General features: G+C 32.7%; 3 protein-coding genes across 4 annotated transcripts; all 3 read left to right on the forward strand.

The window, feature by feature from the left end:
* The first annotated feature begins 1,416 nt into the window (after positions 1-1,416).
* Positions 1,417-6,988, forward strand: LOC127250467 (probable serine/threonine-protein kinase WNK9). The gene is made up of 7 exons (XM_051273770.1): positions 1,417-2,012; positions 2,097-2,134; positions 2,627-2,854; positions 4,384-4,604; positions 5,043-5,200; positions 5,291-5,705; positions 5,789-6,988. The coding sequence occupies exons 1-7, from the start codon at positions 1,947-1,949 to the stop codon at positions 6,739-6,741; spliced, it is 2,079 nt and encodes a 692-aa protein (XP_051129727.1). The 5' UTR covers positions 1,417-1,946; the 3' UTR covers positions 6,742-6,988.
* Positions 6,989-9,157: 2,169 nt separating this feature from the next.
* On the forward strand, positions 9,158-14,970 carry LOC127250305 (uncharacterized). Its single transcript, XM_051273504.1, has 9 exons — positions 9,158-9,309; positions 9,556-11,555; positions 11,669-11,801; positions 11,934-12,016; positions 12,149-12,384; positions 12,705-12,791; positions 13,731-13,830; positions 14,202-14,391; positions 14,483-14,970. The coding sequence occupies exons 2-9, from the start codon at positions 9,564-9,566 to the stop codon at positions 14,761-14,763; spliced, it is 3,102 nt and encodes a 1,033-aa protein (XP_051129461.1). The 5' UTR covers positions 9,158-9,309; positions 9,556-9,563; the 3' UTR covers positions 14,764-14,970.
* Positions 14,971-16,363: 1,393 nt separating this feature from the next.
* On the forward strand, positions 16,364-20,924 carry LOC127250306 (imidazoleglycerol-phosphate dehydratase, chloroplastic-like). Of its 2 annotated transcripts, none has more exons than XM_051273506.1 (8): positions 16,364-16,676; positions 16,758-16,882; positions 18,142-18,246; positions 18,648-18,740; positions 19,705-19,779; positions 20,022-20,084; positions 20,424-20,533; positions 20,675-20,924. In XM_051273506.1, the coding sequence occupies exons 1-8, from the start codon at positions 16,472-16,474 to the stop codon at positions 20,700-20,702; spliced, it is 804 nt and encodes a 267-aa protein (XP_051129463.1). In that variant the 5' UTR covers positions 16,364-16,471; the 3' UTR covers positions 20,703-20,924. The 2 variants fall into 2 exon arrangements, with proteins under 2 accessions (XP_051129463.1, XP_051129462.1); XM_051273505.1 differs by having other exon boundaries at positions 16,365-16,676; positions 16,749-16,882.
* The last annotated feature ends 440 nt before the right edge of the window (positions 20,925-21,364 follow it).

Raw genomic sequence — 21,364 nt, forward strand, 5'->3', positions numbered from 1 at the left:
TATGAGAAAATAATATATTATTATTTTTATTAGAAATAGTAAATAAAAATGAGTTTGAAATTATAACCAAATACATATTCGATCCACCTTCTTTTCAATTAACTTGTTTTATTTTCCGTAGATACAATAATCTAAAAAATATTATAATAATAATATTTTAAAATTTTAAGAATAAAATTTAAAATTAAAGTAACTAGTTAATTTAATTAAAATTTTTAAAATATAGATTATAATATTTAAAATCCAACTCAAATGTATAATTATTATTTTTTAAAAAAAATTTATTTAGAATATATAAAATTATATATATATATAAACTTATATATGAGAGAAGTAGTATAATAATATTGTTATAAATAAATATAGTTTAAAATATATTTGTATGAATTAGACTATCAAAATGACAAAATGCATTAGTATTGAATGGATGAAAGTAATATAATTTATATTTTTGAAAGTTTTTCATTGTAATAACATTTTTTAATAATATATAAAAAAAAACATAAAAATAGCACATTCTTAATTTTTGTATAAATTATAAATATAATATTATATACAATTCATTAAAGTCATTGAAAAATTCTTTCACTTTTTTTTTACATATTTTAATGTGACTTTTTGCTTTTTATAAGTAATAGTTTTTGATAAAATAACCAAATCTAATTTTTTATAACAGAAAAAAAAATTATATATTTTCTATTAAAAAAGATATTATTTTATAGGAGTATATAAAATATAGAAGACAATTTTAATTAAAATATTCTTACTCATACTCCCGAAGTCTCACTTCTCATGTTCATTTTTCTATTTTTGTTCGTTCCACCTATTTTGTCACTTTTATTTTTTTGGATAATAATTATACACTTTAATTTTATTTTAAAAAATTTAATTTATAATTTTTTTAATTTTAATTATACTAACCAATTATCTTAATTTTAATCTATAATTATTTTTATTATACGATAATTATTTCAGTAATACATTTTTAATTATTTACTAATTATACTCTTTCTAAATTTCCGTGTCTACGGTAACGCAGACAAAATATCTGAGACTTATTATTTATCAATAAAATATTATTAATTTTAATATATTAAAATAAGAGAAATATATTAGGTCCGCCCGACTTATAAGATTTCATTTATTTTTATATGTTTATTTATTATATTAAAATATAGTATAAATTAAAAAAAATTTTAAAACTAATATCTTATAATATTAATAAAAACATTTATATAAATATAACAATATTTGTAATAATTAGAACCATTACGAATATATATTTATATAAGACGAAGAAGTAAATATATTATTAATACGTCTGCATATAAAACAAAAAAATAAAATGCAATAAAAACACATCCAGAATTATTTTTTTCTAATAATTAATAAAATAAAAAATGTCAATGCAAACTGCATTCACACAAATGAGTCTCAGCAAAGGGTTCCCAAATTGCTCTCAAATCCATCTATCCATTTCGAATCAATCATCGAAAATTCTTATATTTATAGAGAGAGAGAGGGAGAGTGGTGCAGTTTAGGAGCTCGTGAAGAGATAGATAGATGAAATTAGAGAGAGAAAGATACAAAAATGGTGGAGAGAAACGTTGGAGTTGTCGCTGAGTTGTTGGGGGCAGAAAAATGAAACCTCTTCTTGTCTTTTTATAATTTTTCCAATTTGTGGATTGAAGGGTTTTGTGTAGAGAGAGAAGGGGGATAGAGTGAGAAAAATGAAGCATCGGCGAGGTTAAATCCATTGGGTTTGATCTGTTTGGAATTTCCAGATCCTAATTTGGGGTTCTAGAGAGAGAGAGATTGAAGAATGAATCCCAATCCCATTTTGGGATAGAATCAATTTTTTCTTTTTTGAATTTGGGTGGGGATTTGGTGATTTCTCGCTCTTTTTGGTTGTTTGTAGAGAGAGAAAACTGATTCGATCAAGAACAATGATGGATGATGATTCTGATGGATCTGAGTTTGTTGAAGTTGATCCGACAGGAAGATATGGAAGAGTATGATTGTTTATTCAATTTTTAATCTTTTTTTTAGCTAAATTCCTCTTCTTTTCTCACTCATCATTTCCTTTTTGATTTCAGTATAATGAGATTCTTGGAAAAGGTTCTTCAAAGACTGTGTATGTAGTTTCTCACTCTTCATTTCCTTTTTTGTCCATTCATTCAAGTAATTTAGTAAGTTCATATATTTAAATATGTGATTTATGGGCTTGTTTGGATGTAAAATTTTAATTTTTGTAGTTATAAGGGGATTGATGAGTATGAAAATTTGTGATTTATGGGCACTTTTGAATGTAAAATTTTAATTTTTGTAGCTAGGAAGGGTTTTGATGATATGAAAATTTGTGGTTTGTGGGCATGTTTGAATGTAAAATTTTAATTTTTGTAGCTACAAGGGTTTTGATGAGTATGAAAAATTGTGATTTATGGGCACTTTTGAATGTGAAATTTTTGATTTTGTAGCTATAAGGGTTTTGATGAGTATGAAAATTTGTGATTTATGGGCATGTTTGAATGTAAAATTTTAATTTTTTGTAGCTACAAGGGTTTTTGATGAGTATGAAAATTTGTGAGTTATGGGCATATTTGAATGTAAATTTTTGATTTTGTAGCTATAAGGGTTTTGATGAGTATGAAGGGATTGAAGTGGCCTGGAATCAATTGAAGCTACACGATTTCTTGCGAAGCCCCGAGGATCTCGAGAGGCTTTATTGTGAAATTCATTTGCTAAAGACGTTGAAGCATAAGAACATAATGAAATTCTTCACTTCTTGGGTTGATACCGCCAACCGGAACATTAATTTCGTCACCGAGATGTTCACTTCCGGCACTCTTCGACAGTAAGTGGATTGCGATTGTAGCAATATGTTCGTTGTGGATGATAATAGCAGTTCTATTTGTATGTGGAATTTGAAGTGTTTTGGTTGTTCATAAATCTCGATTTTTTCATTGGATTGTGTCGAGCATGAATAATTTGATTTTCATTGTGTTGCGTGGAAGTTGTGTATTGAATTGGAGTGTTTTAATGGTTCCTAAATTATGATTTTCCATTATATGGTGGCGGGCACAACTGATTTGTTTTTCATTGTGTTGTAATCCGAGCATTTTAGTGGTTCCTAACTTGGAATTTTCCATTGCATGGTGGCGAGCACGACCGAATTGTTTCTCATTGTGTTGTAGTGAATGTGTATTGAAATCGGAGAATTTTAATGGTTACTAAATCTGGATTTTCCATTATATTGTGTCGAGCATGAGTAATTTGATTTTCGTTGTGTTGTGCCAAATGTGTGTATCGAAATTGTAGTGTTTTAGTGGTTCCAAAAATCTCTATTTCTCATTATATCATGGCGAGCACGAACAATTTGATTTCATTTTACTGTGATGAATGTGTGCATCTGAATTGTAGTGTTTTAGCGGTTACTAAATCTGGATAATCCATTATATTGTGTCGAGCATGAGTAATTTAATTTTCAATCAGAGTGTTTTATTGGTTCCTAAATCACGATCTTCCATTATCTCGCGGCAAGCGCGATTGATTTTATTTTCATTGTGTTGTGTCGACTGTGTATCAAAATCAAAGTCTTTTAGTGGTTCCTAAATCTTTATTTTCCATTATATCGTGACGAGGATGAATGGTTTTGATTTTCATTGCTTTGTTCCGGATGTGAGTATTGAAATTGAACTGTTTTGTCCTAAAGTTTGATTTTCCATTCGATTGTGGCAAGCATGAATGATTTGATCTTCATTGTGTTGTGCCGAATATTTGGTTGTCTTACTACGGCAAAAGAATCATTTCAATTTTCGTTGAATCTTTTATCGATGAGTTCATTATTACAACCACCTTAGTACTTGATTCTTGTAATAATTGATCCTATTTTACACTCTTTTAGATTCTTGTTTCGGCATGGTTTATAATCTTAATTTGCTCGGGTTGTTCGTAGTTCTCTAAATCTTAGATATTGTAACAATCTACTTGCGTTCATTATGCAACACAATTTAGGTGTTTTTTTGCTGTGTACGTTCTTTTTGGAATTTGATGGTTTTTTAAGTAAAATAGTCGTTGGCAGGAAAATTGTGAAATTGCATAGTAAAAAGAAAAAAAGAAGCTCGAAGAGAACAAACACTACCTTAAATTCTTGTGCATCCTTAATCTTACATTGCTTGTTATGTTTCATGGTTCCTTACCCCTCGGATTTTATTGATAGCCAGTTTATTTACTTTTAGATTCTTACATTGTCGTGGTTTATAATGTCGTTTGCCTCACTTTGTTTTGGTACTTTGATCCTCATTATGTTCTAATGAATAATTTGGATTTTCGTCGTTATTCTCACTCACTCATCTTACAATTTGTTGTTGTTGTCATGTAAAGGTTTCGGATGAACCATAAACGTGTACACATCCGAGCGATCAAGCATTGGTGTCGACAGATATTGGAGGGCCTTCATTATCTCCATAGCCATGATCCTCCGATAATTCATCGGGACCTAAAGTGTGACAATATCTTTATCAATGGCAATCAAGGCGAAGTCAAGATCGGTGATCTCGGCCTTGCTGCAATTCTTAAGAAATCTCACGCGGCTCATTGTGTAGGTATAACTTTTTCGCCTTTGGTTACGATTTTTTTAGGTGCAAAATACAACGAGCTTTGATAATTTCGATCGCTCACAATTTTAGTTCTTTTAGAAGTATCTATTTCTATTTTATTGTCAAGACTCGGTGAAAATTAATTTAGTCCCGTTGCTAAGATGAAAATGAGAGATTACTTTATCGTGATTTTAGTCCTATAATCCATTTTGAAAAAAACACATGGTCGTTGGATTTTTTAGATTCTTGTTATTGACACGAATTCTGTGACGCTAAATTTAGTCTAGACTTTATATTTTAGCTATCGAATTCTAGTGAGATTGAAGAAATGATATTACCAATTTTAATGACTTATATATGTTTGTATGTGAGAATTATACATTTTGATTCAATGAATCGAACATCATCACCTATTACATTGATTCCGTTTTTTTATGTTTTTAGGGACACCGGAATTCATGGCTCCTGAAGTATACGATGAAGAATATAACGAATTAGTTGACATTTACTCATTTGGCATGTGCATTCTAGAAATGGTGACCTTCGAGTATCCGTATAGCGAGTGTTGTCATCCCGCGCAAATTTACAAGAAAGTTGTCTCCGTACGGCCCCGTACCTATTTAACTTTCATTCGACGCGTATTTGCCGTTGTGTCATATTTTGAATCATTTATTGTGTTTACTTTGTTTCAGGGAAAAAAACCGGATTCGCTATACAAAGTGAAAGATCCCGAGGTTCGACAATTCATCGAGAAATGTCTAGCATCGGTGTCGGATAGGTTGTCCGCTTGGGAGCTTCTCAACGATCCATTTCTTCAAACCGACGATTATGTTAATGATCTATTCCCGCTAACTTATCAATACCCGAGTTTGAATCGATGCCTTCGCGACGCTCATCGTAGCACTTCGGGCTCGTTGGTGAACGGGTACGCAAATTTTCTCGGTTACGAACATGAAAATGACTTTGAAAGGTACTCGGTTGCGAACGAGATGGATTTATTCGCGAGTCAAGATTACGACCGCTCGGAGAACATAGACGTTACGATCAAAGGGCAAAGGAGGGAGGACGACAACATTTTCTTAAGACTCCGAATCGCCGACAAGGAAGGTAGTGTTTTATTTTCGGTTGTTGTTAGAGTTTTCGTACGACCGTCGAAGTTTAAAATAAAATTGTGGTATCCCGATGGATAGGTCGTGTCCGCAACATTTACTTCCCGTTCGATATCGACACGGATACGGCTTTGAGCGTTGCGACCGAGATGGTGTTTGAATTAGACATCCACGATCACGATGTTACCAAAATCGCGGAGATGATCGACAACGAGATTTCCTCGTTGGTGCCGGATTGGACAAGCGAGTTGCGTATCGAAGATATCCCGGATCCTAAAACCGACAATTGTTGCCACAATTGCGGCTCAATTGCCGGCTACTTGTCCTCCGAGCGATCGGGTAAGAACGTGCAAGTTCTTCGATGCTCGAAACAAGGTTGCGGCACCGTGCACGGTCGATTTGAAGAGATTACGTATAAAGTCGAAGGGTCCGAGCAAAAACATATCGCTGCCGGTTTGCTCGACGACGGGGTCAATAATCCGGGCGACGGGCCATTTACCGACATATGGGCGCAACATGAGGGCGGGCCTAAGGTAAACGCCCAACTCGACGACAACGACGACCATTTTATCGATGAACACAAAAATTCGAACCACTTTGCCGAGAAGGACAATATGATCGATGACGATCGATCTTTGTTTACTGAGAAAGCCTTGATTCAACCGGAGGACTACGAAAATGAGATTCGACAAGAGATGAGATGGCTTAAAGCCAAATACCAAATGCAAATAAGAAAACTCCGAGATCAACAATTAGGCGTCGTATCGCGATATTCCGACCCGAATTTTGAAAAATTACGGGCTGTATCGCGACATTCAAACCCGGGTTTTGAAAAAGTCGAAGAAATGGCTCGCGAAGACGGGAACGGCGAGGTAACTCCCGACTATAATGGGACGTTCGACGGGTATGAGTCGATATGCGATACGTTTGGTGGGCTAAACATAGGCGCAGCACGCAACCTCTATTCGAAACATTTTTTACCTAACTCGCTTCATCGAGCGACGTCTTTACCGGTCGATGCGACAGATGCTTAACTTCGTGTCGTGTTCGTATACTAATGTATTTCTTCGACAGATACTTAACTCCGTGTCGTGTGCGTATACTAATGTATTTCTTCGACAGATACTTAACTCCGTGTCGTGTTCGTATACTAATGTATTTCTTCGACAGATACTTAACTCCGTGTCGTGTGCGTATACTAATGTATTTCTTCATGTATTTTGAATTTGATACATCGATAAAAATTTTGAATTAAAATAGTTGTTTGAGTGTTGATTGATATTTATTTATTGGTATCTGATATTCTCACATATGTAAATTTTGTATTTAATATTTGTTTTCTATATTATATGTATTTGTACTTTTGTTTATTTATTTTTTTCACAACTATTGTAGTACATAACTTTTACTATTAATTTATAAAAAGTGAAGGCTTCTCTTTTCATTGAACAATAATTAAATTTATTACTCCTTCCCTTCCATAAGCACGTAATTTTAAAAATATTACTATTATATTATGATGTAATAGAAATAAATTAGATACGATTAAAATAACTTTTTTATTAGTATGTGTGATGTAATATAAAGATAATAACATTTGTGTAATACTCTCTCCGTCCAATTTTTATTGTCCTAAAATATATTTGCACGATTTTCTAGGTGATTGTCTTTTGTCATGAATCGACAAATTTGCCCTTAATTGTATGGTATAGATGAAAAATAATAAATGAATGAAGGGTAAAAATGTAAAAAAAAAAAAGATATAGGACAATAGTTGTTGGACATTCCAAATAGGAAAGTAGGACGTTAGTTTGTGGACAGAGGGAGTATATTGTAAGTTGTAAGAGTATTTGTAATATTAGGTAGATAGTACAGTTACTAAAAAAGAAAATAAATAATTTGTTATGAAACGGATTAAAATGAAAAAATAAATACGTTGTTACGATACGAACGGAATATTATTTTTTAAAAAATATATTCATTTCCTCCCAAAGGGATTTAAAATGAATTTAAGAAGTACTAGTTAAAATTGAATTTTGATAGAAAAAATATATATATTTTTTTCCTTAAACTATTTATTTCATTAATAAACATGTATTTTATTTATAAAAAAATTGTATATTTCTCATCACTATTAGAATAATGCCACACTTATTTTAACATATTCGAGGTAAAATTATTTATTTTCATTCTATTATTATATGTTTCACTCAAGTATTTTTCAATAAAAAAATCAATTATTCATTTCATTCTATTATTATCTGTTTCACTCAAGTATTTTTTAATAAAAAAATCAATTATTCTAACATAAAATATTATTTTTTTATATTACCAATACAGTTTTCAAATTTATGTAACTAAGTGAACAAACCGATTATAATATTATTTTAAAATTTAGGTACAAAACAAATAAATAGATACATTGTTTGAAAGAAAAAAGAACACTACTATTAAAAATTTTGAGACAATATTATTTCATAATAAATAATTTGTTTTTAATTTGTGTTTGTTTTGTGATATTGTTTGGAATGAATTTTTTTTATATAAGATATAGAGAATTGGTAAAAAATATAAAAATAATAAATATATATATAAAATATAAAAATAATAAATATGCCTAAAAAAATATAAAAATAATGAATATATATGTAAGAAATATAAAAATAATAAATATGTATATGAAATATAAAAATAATGAATATGTATACTGTATTAATTTATTTTTTAAAAAAACCTGTGGAAATAAATAATAAAAAGAATAAAATGTGATATGAATTTTTTGTCATTCGATAAACTTTTATTAAAAAACAACTTCTTTTTTTTTTTTTTTTTTTTTACACTTTTGTTTTCTATGACAGAAAACAAGACTAATTTATTTTATTTGGGTATAGTTATTTATTTATAAGATTCTATTTTGGATTTAATTTTAATAGTAAAAATTTAAATTTAAATAATTATTTAATGAATATCTATTTAATACTTATTTCTCATCTCCTAAAAGTTATATTTAACTTTTTGCGATATTATACTTAGTATTGAAAATATCATTATATTTGTATAATATTTTGTATAAATGTATTTTTATTAGTATTACAAGACACTCTGAAAGTATTTTTGCAATTCTTTCTTAATTTGTATTATATTTTGATATAATAATTAATATTAAAAAATTTACATAAAAAAAAGTATGAACTCTTAGAACCCGAAGAAAATAATAATATTTTTTAAATGTTAAATTAAATTTTAATTTAATATAATAAATAAGAAATAAAAATTAATTTTTTTATTAGTTTTTTTAAAGAAAAAAAATAAAGAAATTAAGATTAGTGTAAAATCTTATAAATAAATCTATCAAAGGGGGGAGTATTAATGTAAGTAAATACCAATAAACTATATGAAATATTATATATATATTTATATATATTGTAATTTGTAAAGCGGAAGAAGACAGGGATGTTTGTATATATACAAGAAGCGATGTTGGGATCCTTTTGCCGCAGATGATTTTTCTTGCTTTTTTCGATTTCTTCTCTGCCTTGCAGCAGCTGCTTCTGCACCCCAATTCATCTTCGATTCCTTCAATCCAGCCGATTTCTTTCAAGGTAAGGTAAAAGCCGCAAACGCATCACTCGATTTTTCATTTTTTCCGATAATCGGTTGGTCGCTGCCTGCTGTTTGTTGTTTGTTCGTTTGTTGAGTGTTCGAGGGGGGACAGTTTTTCCGCGGTTCCGCTTTTCAGATCTGATTTCACAATTCAGTGCGTCTCTATGTTTCGTTGAATGCAATTGGGGGCGGAATTGGATTCAATTTGATCGGAATTGAGTGAGGTTGGGGGTTTTCATATGTAGGGAGGAGGATGGAGAGGAGCGTAGGATCGGGAGGAGTGTTGAAGAAGAAGAGTTCGTCGGGGTGTTTGATCATCAAGCAGAACAGGAATTCACGAGGATTGGGGGATTTGGCGAGCGTTAATGGCGGTAAAGAGAAGAAACGAGCGAGAGTGGCTACGAGTTCTTCTTCGAGCTCGAGCGACGAGGACGAGTCGTTGGAGCTGATGAGAAGGAGAGTGAATGAGAGGAGGCTGCACAATGGTTCATCGATGGTGGGGCACCATAAGAGTGGGTATGCGTTTGAGAACAGGGACAATGTAGGAACCGAGAGGAAGAGAAGTAGGTTGGACTTATTTGATTTCGACGAGTATGACGAATTTGATATCAACAAGGCAAGAAATGAGTATCCGGAGAATAGGTTTATGCCGGTAGGGGTTGGAGTTGGTTCATCACAGAAAAGGAATTTGGTGGTTGATAAACGAAGGCGGGGTTTGAATTTCAATAGTTTGAGGAGTAAAGGGGTGGAGTTAGAGGATGATGATGCAAACATGCCGATTTCGTTGTTGAGGTTGAAGTGTAAGGAGAATGGCGACAAGCCGATCAGATTGCAGGGGAAGAATGGTGTTCTTAAGGTAATGGTGAATAAGAGGAAAAAAATGGATTTACCTTCTCAACAGAAGAGTTATGACAGTCGAGGTGTTAATGAGAGGGAAAGCTCGTGGTCAGATGACGGTGCCAAGAGGGACTTATTGCCGCGATCTCCGATGTATGCTGTAACAAATTTACCTGAAAACAAAGGGATGTTCGTTGACAAGGAGAAGAGTGTCGAGAAGGTAAAAAGGAAGGGAAAAAAATCGAACAAGGTTAGTAGTAAGTCTGAAGATTCAGATGATGACAAAGGGACCGAAATTTTTTTGAAGATGGCACCACATGCGAAAAGGAGAATGAAAAAGGAGGACGACGACGAAAGAACACCAGCTCCTGAAAATCTTGGTTCTGTAAAAGGGAAAGAAGCGAAAGCCAAGCGTGGTGGTGGAAGTACTGAAAAGCAAATGTTGCGCGAGAAGATAAGAGGAATGTTGGTTGATGCTGGATGGAGTATCGATTATAGGCCGAGAAGAAACCGCGAATATTTAGACGCCGTTTATATAAATCCTAGTGGAACAGCTTACTGGTCGATTATAAAGGCTTACGAAGCGCTAAAGAAACAGTTGGAGGAAGAGAATGGTAAAAGTGATGCCATTGTTGCATCTCCTCTCTCTGATGATCTGATAAACAAACTTACTCGGCAAACAAAAAAGAAAATGGAAGATGGCGCGAGCAAGAGTGTCAAGAAGCCAGCTGTTAAGCAAGCTGCAGATGATTCAGACAGCGAGAATGAGGATAATGCTAAGATTGGAAAATCGGACCAAGATAGCGATGATGAGGAAGATGTGCCGAGAAGAAAGCCGGCGAAACAAAGAGCTGAGAAATCTTCTGCTGCTTCGAAGGGTAATATCATACAGGGAAGAACGAGTAAAGTTTTAGGGAGATGCACACTTCTTGTTCGTGGTTCCGAGCAAGGGGGAAATTCGGATTCTGATGGTTATGTTCCGTACAAGGGGAAAAGAACCGTATTGGCGTGGTTGATTAACACAGGGACAGCAAAATTGAGCGAAAAGGTTCAGTACATGAACCGGAAAAGGACTCGAGTGTTGTTAGAAGGTTGGATCACTAGTGACGGAATCCATTGTGGTTGCTGTAGCAAAATCCTTACTGTTTCGAAGTTTGAGCTGCATGCTGGAAGTAAGCTGCGGCAACCCTTCCAAAACATATTGTTGGAGTCGGGATCATCCCTTTTGCAGTGTCAGGTCGATGCATGGAATGGTCAAGATGTTTCCCTGTGCCGGGATTTCCATACTGTTGATGTAGATGGTGATGATCCAGATGATGACACTTGTGGTATTTGCGGTGATGGAGGTGATTTGATCTGTTGCGATAGTTGTCCATCGACTTTCCATCAGATTTGTCTTGAAATACAGGTAATTTGGTAGTTCGTATTTTGTCTGCTTCTATGTTTTTTTTTTGTTTTTTTGTTTTTTTAATTTTAATTGAATGAGATGCCGAGGTTCTTGTCGTCTTCCTTTTATTGCAGATACTTCCTAAAGGTGATTGGCATTGTCCAAATTGTAAGTGCAAGTTTTGCGGGCTTGTTGAGGGGGAGGTTGCTGAGGAAAATCGTAGCGCTGGCAATGAGCTTAATCGATGCAGTTTCTGTGAGAACAAATGTAATGTGATTTATATGTTACTTTATTGCTTTAGTCCATGTTTCGCATACACACACTCTCGTAATCTCAACATTGACATGAATTCTGTTTTTAAGGTTATTCGTCTAAAATCTGCCCTTTTTAATTTTGTAGATCACAAATCATGCAGCGAAAGTGTGCTTGCTTCATCCATGATTTCGAATGGTGGATCTTTCTGTAGTCCAAAGTGTCAAGAGGTATTAATATCAAGTTTTTTCGCATCATAGAATTAACATTTTATCGGATTTTTGGGGTATATTGTTGATTTTGATTTTCCAGCTTGAAGGAAGTGTTGGTGACGATCTTTTTTAATTTTTTACGCTCTACAGATATATGAACATTTGCAGAAGAATGTTGGAGTCAAACATGAATTAGATGCAGGATTTTCGTGGTCTATTATTCAACGAACAGATGTTTCTGATGCCTCACAACGTGGATTTTCCCAAAGGGTCGAATGTAACTCTAAACTAGCCGTCGCTTTATCTGTTATGGATGAGTGTTTCTTGCCAATCATTGACCGGAGGAGTGGGGTTAACATTGTACACAATGTCGTCTATAATTGCGGGTAAGCAGTTCTTGGCATGCTTAAGCAGGTGTATGAATTGTGTAAATTTCTTCAGCCTAAATTACTGTAACGCCGAGATTCTTGTGTATGGTATAACTAGTGAAAGAAAATCGATGTTCTTGTCGTGCTTACCTGATTCAGTGAAAAAATTTGTTTAATCTCTGGTTTTGGTTCCTCGACTTTTATGGTCATTTTTCTTTTTCTCATATAATTATAGTTTTGAATAAGGAAAGGAGTGCACTTCCCCTTGGAATTACTACTTGTCGTGCTTATAATTGTTATCCTCTCTAATTCATGGTTGGTTTCTCTAATCGTTGCAGATCAAATTTTAACCGGCTGAATTTTAATGGGTTTTATACGGTAATTTTGGAGAGGGGTGATGAAATAATGTGTGCAGCATCTATCAGGTGATAAATCAGTACTTTTACTTTGCCTTCCGCGAACTTAAAAATTACGTATGTTTCAATGCCTCAGAAAATCCATTCAGCTTGATCACGGAATTATTTTGTTCGTATGCGTGAAACCCAAATATACATGCGGATAATTATGATCTTGATACACCCTTGATTTTTCTATATCTGTCTTTACCTACTGTTATTATTATTTAAAGATTGATTCTTTGTTCGATTGTGGGGCAGCTGATGAATGCACTATAATCTGGTTAAACTTAATTGTTACTCTTAACAATATTGCACTTTATCCTGAGAAACTGAGTTTTTTTTTTTTTTGATCGGAACTGAGTTTTGATCTTATGTAGTACTGATCTTTCTAATCGCCCCTTTTGGAACCCGAGTCAGGAAAAGTTCGGTCTTCCTTGGAACATTAGTTTGCATATATTGAACACTTATTTTTACAAGAAAAAAAATAAAAAAATCTCTCCTTTATAAACTTCTGCAAGATTCTACGATATTGTGTTTATCATTGTTGGCTGCCTCATGACACTAAGTCCAAGTCGAACATTGCTTTAGAGTCGAGACTAGGAAAAAATGGGAGTTTTCGAATTGGATCTTTGGGCCATATATAAATCTACTATTTCCATATTAATGTCTTACTTAAAATATGAAATACATTACGTATATAAATATATGAAAAGGCAAAATATTCTACCGTGGCTGCTAATTCTTTTAACAGAGTACTGATTTCTTAAATTATCGACGTTCTTTTAGATACTTGACCAAAGCTTGACTACTTTGTTGCTAGTGAAGATAAGAGATTAGCTCTGAATTATGCTAATAACTACTTTTGAGGATATTTCGAAGTAATAATAGAAAATAGCGTTGAGTGATGTCGCCACCATTTTTATCATTTATGGTGAAGCTGATGGTGGATTTGTTTTTCCCTTCTAGGCTCCGCGGAACTCATCTTGCTGAAATGCCATTCATCGGGACTCGTGAAATGTACAGGCGGCAAGGAATGTGCCGGCGCCTTCTGTCTGTGATTGAAACCGTAAGAATTTCCTAATCTCACTTGATCTTCCATTGTACAGGTCGATTTCTGTTTTCTTAACTAACTCGGAAATGTGAAGTTCACTTGGGGTGTGTTTGTTTAGGGGTTTGAATTTTGGGTTTGGGATTTGAATACGATATAAAATATATGTTAAGATGTTATATTTTGAATGTATTAATTTTTAGTATAATATAAAAAAATAAAAAATAGACGTTTAATTCGATTTTTTGGAGGAAGAAAATTCGATGAATAGTAAGATTTTGATAAAATCCAATAAACGCAATGTGTTCTTAAATCTGAATTTGTGATTTTTTCCGGGCATACTTCATTTAATTGATCGAGTTATTGAATGCAAACTTTCGTAATTCCAGGAGCTTCGCTCTCTAAAAGTCGAACGACTGATCATTCCCGCCATATCCGAGCATACGAGCACATGGACTACAGTTTTTGGATTCCATAAACTCGACGATGTTCACAAGAAAGAAATTAAGTTAATGAATTTGCTGGTGTTCCCCGGCACCGATATGCTGCAGAAGCAGTTGCTGAAGCTCGAAAACTCCGGTAACATTCATGTTTTTTTTTTTGTCTCGGCACTACTTCTCGATTATCCTTTATTTTATCTAATCGAGACCTTTTTTTTCTCCAATGGCAGAAGTGAATATATCTGAATCGACCAAGAATCTCCCCAAATTACCCGATCTGGTTGAGAAATTTGATACGGATTCACCACCGGATCATGCTCGACAGGCGAGCAGTGATTCCGGGGTCGACGCGCCTGAGCTTTCTTCAAACCTCGACAAAGAAAGTGAATCCTGTGCTCGCCCGAAACGCTCGCCTGTTCCAGAAAACGATAATTCTACAAAACTGCTCGAAACGACTAATTCGGACTCGGCTGCTTGCGCAATCGATGCTGCCGGCGGGAATTCGACATGAGGTTAGGTTTGTGTTTCTTAGATGTTATTTGATGCAGTGAGTTTTTGGTGTGTGGTGTTATTAGGATTTAGGAGATATATATATATATATACATAGATATACATATATGATGATTTTGGTTGAGAATTTGAAATGATATGGATGATGAAGAAGATGATGATTTGATTTGATCTGTTGTATAAGAGTAAGGTGGTTATTTTATGGTTAGTTCTTGCTGCTGCTGCACAACTATGATCTGCAATTCTGTATATTTTCTATGTAGATTTGTAGTTTTGTATCTTTTAACGATATTTGCTTCTAAATATTTTATATAATTTTTGTGAGTAAAATAAATAAACAAATAATTAATTAATAGTTTATTTTTATAATTTTTGTCTAATTTTTATAAAAATTATAAAAATAAATCGATCAATTGTTTGTTTATATATTTTATTCTAATTTTTCTTTTAAAGATATTTTAAGTGTTAGCTAAATTTTTATTTAAAATCAAATATAAGTTTTGAACAGAGTGTTCGTGCAAATTTTAAGGTAACATAAGAGAACACAAGATGATGTTATATAATTTAAAATTGTGTATTTTTACAAGTAGTTGTTACTTTTACATCATACAAACCCCGAAGCCTCATGTCACCTACCTGCCTGTCGGACGAGTTTGTAGGGTATTAGATTCGACCGGGAGTTTACCCAGTGCGCACTTTCAATGCATAGTAATGTAATAATAGTATATTTTTGTTAAAAATTATACATTTACAACTCTATTTTTTTTTTTTAAAAAAATTAGGTTATATTAATTATAAATAAATAAAAATAAATTTTTATTTAGTTGTATTATAAAATTTTATTTTTTACAAAATGCTGGTATATCTTTTATTGTCATATCATTTTTAATAAATATTTAAATGCATATTCTAATTTTGTAATCATATATTTTAAATTTATTTTAAAACTATCAATATTATTAATTATATAAAAAATAACATTATAAGTCATTATTATTAACTAATTAAACAATATTTCATTGTATATAAAAATCTTATATAAAATGTAAAAATGTTCCATTTCAATTATCTTCATTTCTTTTTATTTGTCCTATTTCAATTAACATCTATTTTTTTTTAATTTATTAAATTTTTTAAATATATTTAACAAATATAAATTAATTTAATTAACTTTCTAATATATAATATTATACATGAGACCACTCAAAACCCAGCCAATAAATAAATATTTTATTGAGATGTAATATTTAAAATATTTAAACACATATTTTAAATTTATTTAAATTATATATTAATTCTTATTTTAAATTATTAACAATATTATTCATATAAAAATATAATAAAATAATATAATAATTTATTATTACTATTTTTATTAATTAATTAAATTATTTTATTTTGTCCAAGTAAAATTATTATTAACTAATTATAATAATATCACAACTTATTATTATTATTATTATTATTATTATTTATGTAAATATTTTTTTTTAAGATTTGCTTTTATTTATTTAAACGATAGTGTCCCAATGCGACTAGAACGTGTTAGGGGCATTTACGTCATTCTCCATTCTGAAAATCGTGTGGTTTAAACACGCGACTTCAATTAACCAGTTAAGTTAACGCAACCTATTCCCATTTTCCTCTCGTCCGCCGCTCCTCCTCCGCCGCCGCCGCCGCTATCGCCGCCGGCTCGGATTACTCCAGGCATGCAGCTTTCGATCGTTCACCGTTCACTCAGCCGCTCCTTTCCGCCTCAGTCGCGCCTCTGTACCTCCCCGATTCATCATCTCTCGCAGAGTGTTAACTTCTCTGTACAACCTCAGCAGCGCAAAGTGCAACGCGTCGCAATGGAATCCACAATCCCTCGCGCCTTGGACGACAACGGTTCTCCTTCGATAGTATCAGCTAACGGTATCCGAATTTCGAACTCAGAAAATGATCTCACGGTCTTTTGAATTTTGTGCCGATTTTTTTGGTTTGTAGTTACTGTAGGCGGAAGAATTGGCGAGGTAAAGAGGGTTACGAAGGAGACGAATGTGAGTGTGAGGATTAATCTGGATGGCGACGGCGTTGCCGAGAATAATACTGGCATTCCTTTTCTGGATCACATGCTTGATGTAAGTGTCAATTTTGTGTTCTGTTGATATGAAATTGAGCATTAGAACATGTTTATTGGTTATATCTGAGTGAAAATTTGATTGTGTTGTAGAAGCACTGTAGGGTAAGTTGTTTTGTGGTACTTTAAATCTTGAATTGTGTTGAATGATAACTTCAATTTGGCCAAAAGGTTTAGTCAGACATGGAGATGATGCATCATTTTATGTTTGATTATATTGAAATTTTTCTAGTAGCATTTTTGCTCCTTGTTGGCGAAGTTCATTGTTATAATCTTGTTCGTGGCAGGGATTTTATTGAACTTATGGTACTGCAATCGATGGTTGCTTTGCCTATAAGCTTGAGATGGTTGAATTATACAGTGTTTGTGTTAATTATATTAAATTTTTTCCATAGGTGCCGGAGAGTGCAAGGGGAGATCCTTTTTGTAAAGTGTTGTGATGTAGTCTTCTATATTCATAACTCAATGCTAGGAATTTTGGGTCTGATCCCTTGGTATTTATTTTGTGAGTGTTTGTGTCAATATGTGGCAGCAAGTGCAAGCGGAGATTTTTCTTGTAAAGTGTTGCTATGCAATCATCTATATTTTCATAACTCAATGCTAGCGATTTTGGGTTTTTTCCCTTGGTATTTATTTTTTTTGTCTGTTTGCGTCAATACGTGGTGGCAAGTGCAAACACAGATCTTTTCGTAAAGTGTTGCGACTAATCTTCTATATTTTCATAACTCAATATTGTTCCCTAAGTATTTTCTTCTGTGGTTGTGTTTAGGTTTTGATGTTTTTGAGGTGAAATTATTATTGGATGTGATTATTTATTTATTTATTTTTTATCGAAAATGTATGCTAGATGTGACCCTTTTTTTAGAAAATAAGTGCTGGATGAGATTTGTGCGTGTATGTGTGTGTGTGGAAAAGAAGGAAAAAAATGAAAGGATAAAAAATCCTTTGAATGTGGGTTTCTACACTAATGCTGACACCTTTAGTTCATCAATATTTGATTAGGGTGTTGGAGAACAGTGTCGGTGCAAGTTTTTAACTTTGAATATACAAGTTGGGTGTTTTGTTTTATTTATTTATTTATTTTTAATGAAATATTTGCAAATATTGACCATTTGAACATTAATATGATATTTTGATTCCAGTGGCTTCTGTGTGCAATTAGCTTAATATTCTATTGACAATGTACTTTGGGGTTGCTGTTTTTACCGGTTTCAATTAATTGAGTGCTAACTGAATGGTTTGTCTTTTTATTGGTTTCAGCAACTTGCTTCACATGGATTATTCGATGTCCATGCTAAGGCTACTGGAGATATTCATATCGACGATCATCACACTAATGAAGATGTTGCCTTAGCAATTGGAACAGTAAGTTCCCAATTTTGTAAGCAATTTCCTGTTTCATATTCATCTGTATACGATTCATTATTTGCTGTTTTTTACTGGACACATGGATTTCTTGTTCGTTTTGAATCGGCCAATTCGGTTGCCACATCTGATAGTGCTATCCTATGTTCTGCAGTGTAAAATAATCTGTGTATGTTTTTATGAAATGTATAAATATGTATATACTTTAAATAAGATTGCTGTATTATTCATTATTGGATTAGATATGCTTTCAAGATGATGTCCAAAGTGAAGCGGTGTGACTCCTGCAAGCACCTATGCATGCAAAAAATTTAATTGTCGTACGAATTCCTCTTGTTTACTTGCAGTATTTGTTGCAATTAGTCTGAAATCAACACGAAAATCCATTTTTGCTCATGCAGGCAATGCTGCAAGCACTCGGCGATAGGAAAGGAATCAACCGGTTTGGAGATTTCTCAGCTCCACTTGATGAAGCACTTGTTCATGTTGCACTGGTAATATTTTGAATGACAAAGGCTCCGTTTAGATATATCTTTAGGAGTTTTAGAGTTTTGGAAAATTTTGAAAATAGTAAAAAGTTAGTATTTGGTTTGATTTTTTGTAAAATGAAATTGATATTTGATGTGATGTTTTTTTTTTTTTTTTTTTTTTCTTCTTAAATTACTATTGGTAAATAGTGTCAATTTTTCCAAAAGTGTGTATGTAAACATATTGTAAAACTCATCATTCGTGTTTTTGATTCACCTTCTATAATCTATTGAAAAAGATCAAAGTCTGATCTATGTTTTGATGAAAAAAGGTCTATAAACTGGCTGTACCTATGAAATGTCTCTGTTTCACAGTTGCTCCTGAACTGTCGTGTAATTAGGTAATACTTAGATATTATTATGGATCTGGAATCACTTTATTATCTATAGAGGTATGTATAATGTCTAGACCAATTGCGAGGGTTATTGAATAGCATACGATCCTTTTTGTTTGCTTTAATTCAGTAATTAGCACTGTATTTTTACTAAATACTGCCGAGCATTCATTATTTTAAGCTGAATTCATACATGAACATTTATTTGCCAATAAATGTAGGTTTGGTCACTTTACTGCACAAGCTGATCCGATCCATTCATGATTTGCATTGAATCTATGTTTAGAGGCGTACTGAGTAAAAATCAATGTAGAGTGGGGTTATTGTGAATGTAAAATTTCATTCCTTCCTGACTACTATGACAACATCCATGATGAATCTCAATCTTTCTTCAGACTTTCTTGCTTAATAAAGAACTGAAAGACTCTATTTATTTTTTGCATTTACTACTTAAATGGAAATCAAATACTTGATTGATATGGCCGATAAATTGGCATGATTTGCTGTTGCAGTTTCTTAAAACATCAATTTCCCTCTTCATTCGAAGTTAGATTCTGAAAGTATTTATCTTCATTAAATTATTGGTTCTGTGGTAGGATTTATCCGGGAGGCCGCATTTGAGTTGTGATTTGCAGATACCCACACAAAGAGTTGGAACTTACGATACCCAGGTAATTCTGTGCCTTTTATGAACTCTTCATCCCTTTAGATAGAAGTTTTGGAAGTTGTAGAGTTTTGAATTTTTTTTAAAATAATAAAAAATTGAGTATCTGATGTGAAATTACTATTGATGAACAGCAGTCAAACGTTAAAAAAGATGTCTGTAAACAGAGCTGTACTTTTATTTTATTTTTTCAATCTGATTCCTCTTATGCTATACTGACAATGTACCGAAACATTTTGTTCCCTACAGCTGGTGGAGCACTTCTTTCAGTCTCTAGTCAATACCTCTGGGATGACACTACATATTCGACAGGTAAAAATGTTCGACTCATAACCTTTTGTATGATTGATTTGAGTCGATTTGAGTCCTTCTGTTGATCATTGAATTATATATAATCCAGAGCCATCTTGATGATCAAGTTGTAATTAGTTTGATCTAATCAAAGAAGCTCTTGTGCTCGAGCTCGGGCTCTACTGTTAACAACATACTTTTCTATAAAAAATCTATGCACTAATTCATCGATAATTTACAGAGTACATAGACATAAGCTATAGTGCAATTATTTCTCGAGTCATCCCTAGAGTCATATCTAGTTTAACTTTTATGTTATTCGACATACCTGAATCGCTGAAATTGGCATGGTAAAAAAAGCTCTCGGGAAAAAACTCTCACCACATCATCGAGGCAACCTTCAAGGCGTTCGCAAGAGCTCTTCGCCAAGCTACAGAGTATGATCCCCGGCGCCGTGGAAGCGTGCCTAGGTTTGCACCCAAACTCAGATCCTTATAGTTTTAGCGTTATTTCGAACGGTACATAGTTTTATTGAAAAGTTTTAAATTTCATTGCTATTACAATTATAGCTTATAATTATTTCAAATTTATGTTTATGTCGAACTCCACAGCTCGAAAGGCGTACTTTCTCGAGCTTAATTCGCTGCCGGAACCTTTGCTTAGTGTGACTTCTGGTGAGTTTTCTGTTGTATTATTATACCTCAATTGTTCTGGCTTTTTTTTTTTTTTTTTTTTTACAGCTTTTGAGCTATTTTTACTTTCTTAAACCTGAAATGTTAGAATGGTCACAAAATTGGTGATGAAAAATGTATGATTTTTGGTTAATATGATTTTATGAAAAATAGTGGTGTAATGATTTGATATCTTATTAGTATGCATTTTAATGTTAATTAAAAGTGTGTGTTGTTTGGCACTATACATTCAGTTCCTTCAAAATTTTAATCCCAAACAGAAGATAGTGTGTAGGAATTGTTGGAGAGTGTTTTTTTTTAGTTATTAAAATAATTATTTTTAAATATTTTGTGAGTAACTTTATTTTTTATAGCAGCGGTAATATTAAGTAAATGGTGCGAGTGAGATTCGAACCTACAACTTCATCTAAGTAGAAATAAAACTTAACTATTGAACAAATTAATTTTAATTACTCCTTTCCGTCCTAGCCTCTTAGGTAAAAAGTTATCATATACTGATTTGCATGTAAATTTTTTTAATATTAGTATTATATTGGAGTTATAATAAAAAAAATAAAAATATCCCTTGTGTAATTTAAAAGTGAGGATATTTATGTAATATAGCATAAA

The sequence above is a fragment of the Andrographis paniculata genome, unplaced genomic scaffold, assembly GCF_009805555.1.
Source record: "Andrographis paniculata isolate CXL003 unplaced genomic scaffold, ASM980555v1 Contig37END, whole genome shotgun sequence".
In the NCBI taxonomy this organism is placed as follows: domain Eukaryota; kingdom Viridiplantae; phylum Streptophyta; class Magnoliopsida; order Lamiales; family Acanthaceae; genus Andrographis; species Andrographis paniculata.

Excerpts from the sequence above, each read along its gene's own strand:
- LOC127250305 (XM_051273504.1), top strand. The coding sequence starts at position 9,564 with ATGGAGAGGAGCGTAGGATCGGGAGGAGTGTTGAAGAAGAAGAGTTCG. Across the intron at positions 12,385-12,704 it reads AATGTCGTCTATAATTGCGG|ATCAAATTTTAACCGGCTGA; the intron begins GTAAGCAGTTCT and ends TAATCGTTGCAG. Across the intron at positions 13,831-14,201 it reads TTCTGTCTGTGATTGAAACC|GAGCTTCGCTCTCTAAAAGT; the intron begins GTAAGAATTTCC and ends TCGTAATTCCAG.
- LOC127250306 (XM_051273505.1), top strand. The coding sequence starts at position 16,472 with ATGCAGCTTTCGATCGTTCACCGTTCACTCAGCCGCTCCTTTCCGCCT. Across the intron at positions 18,741-19,704 it reads CACTTGTTCATGTTGCACTG|GATTTATCCGGGAGGCCGCA; the intron begins GTAATATTTTGA and ends GTTCTGTGGTAG. Across the intron at positions 20,534-20,674 it reads CGCCGTGGAAGCGTGCCTAG|CTCGAAAGGCGTACTTTCTC; the intron begins GTTTGCACCCAA and ends CGAACTCCACAG.
- LOC127250467 (XM_051273770.1), top strand. The coding sequence starts at position 1,947 with ATGATGGATGATGATTCTGATGGATCTGAGTTTGTTGAAGTTGATCCG. Across the intron at positions 2,855-4,383 it reads ACTTCCGGCACTCTTCGACA|GTTTCGGATGAACCATAAAC; the intron begins GTAAGTGGATTG and ends TGTCATGTAAAG. Across the intron at positions 5,706-5,788 it reads CCGAATCGCCGACAAGGAAG|GTCGTGTCCGCAACATTTAC; the intron begins GTAGTGTTTTAT and ends CCCGATGGATAG.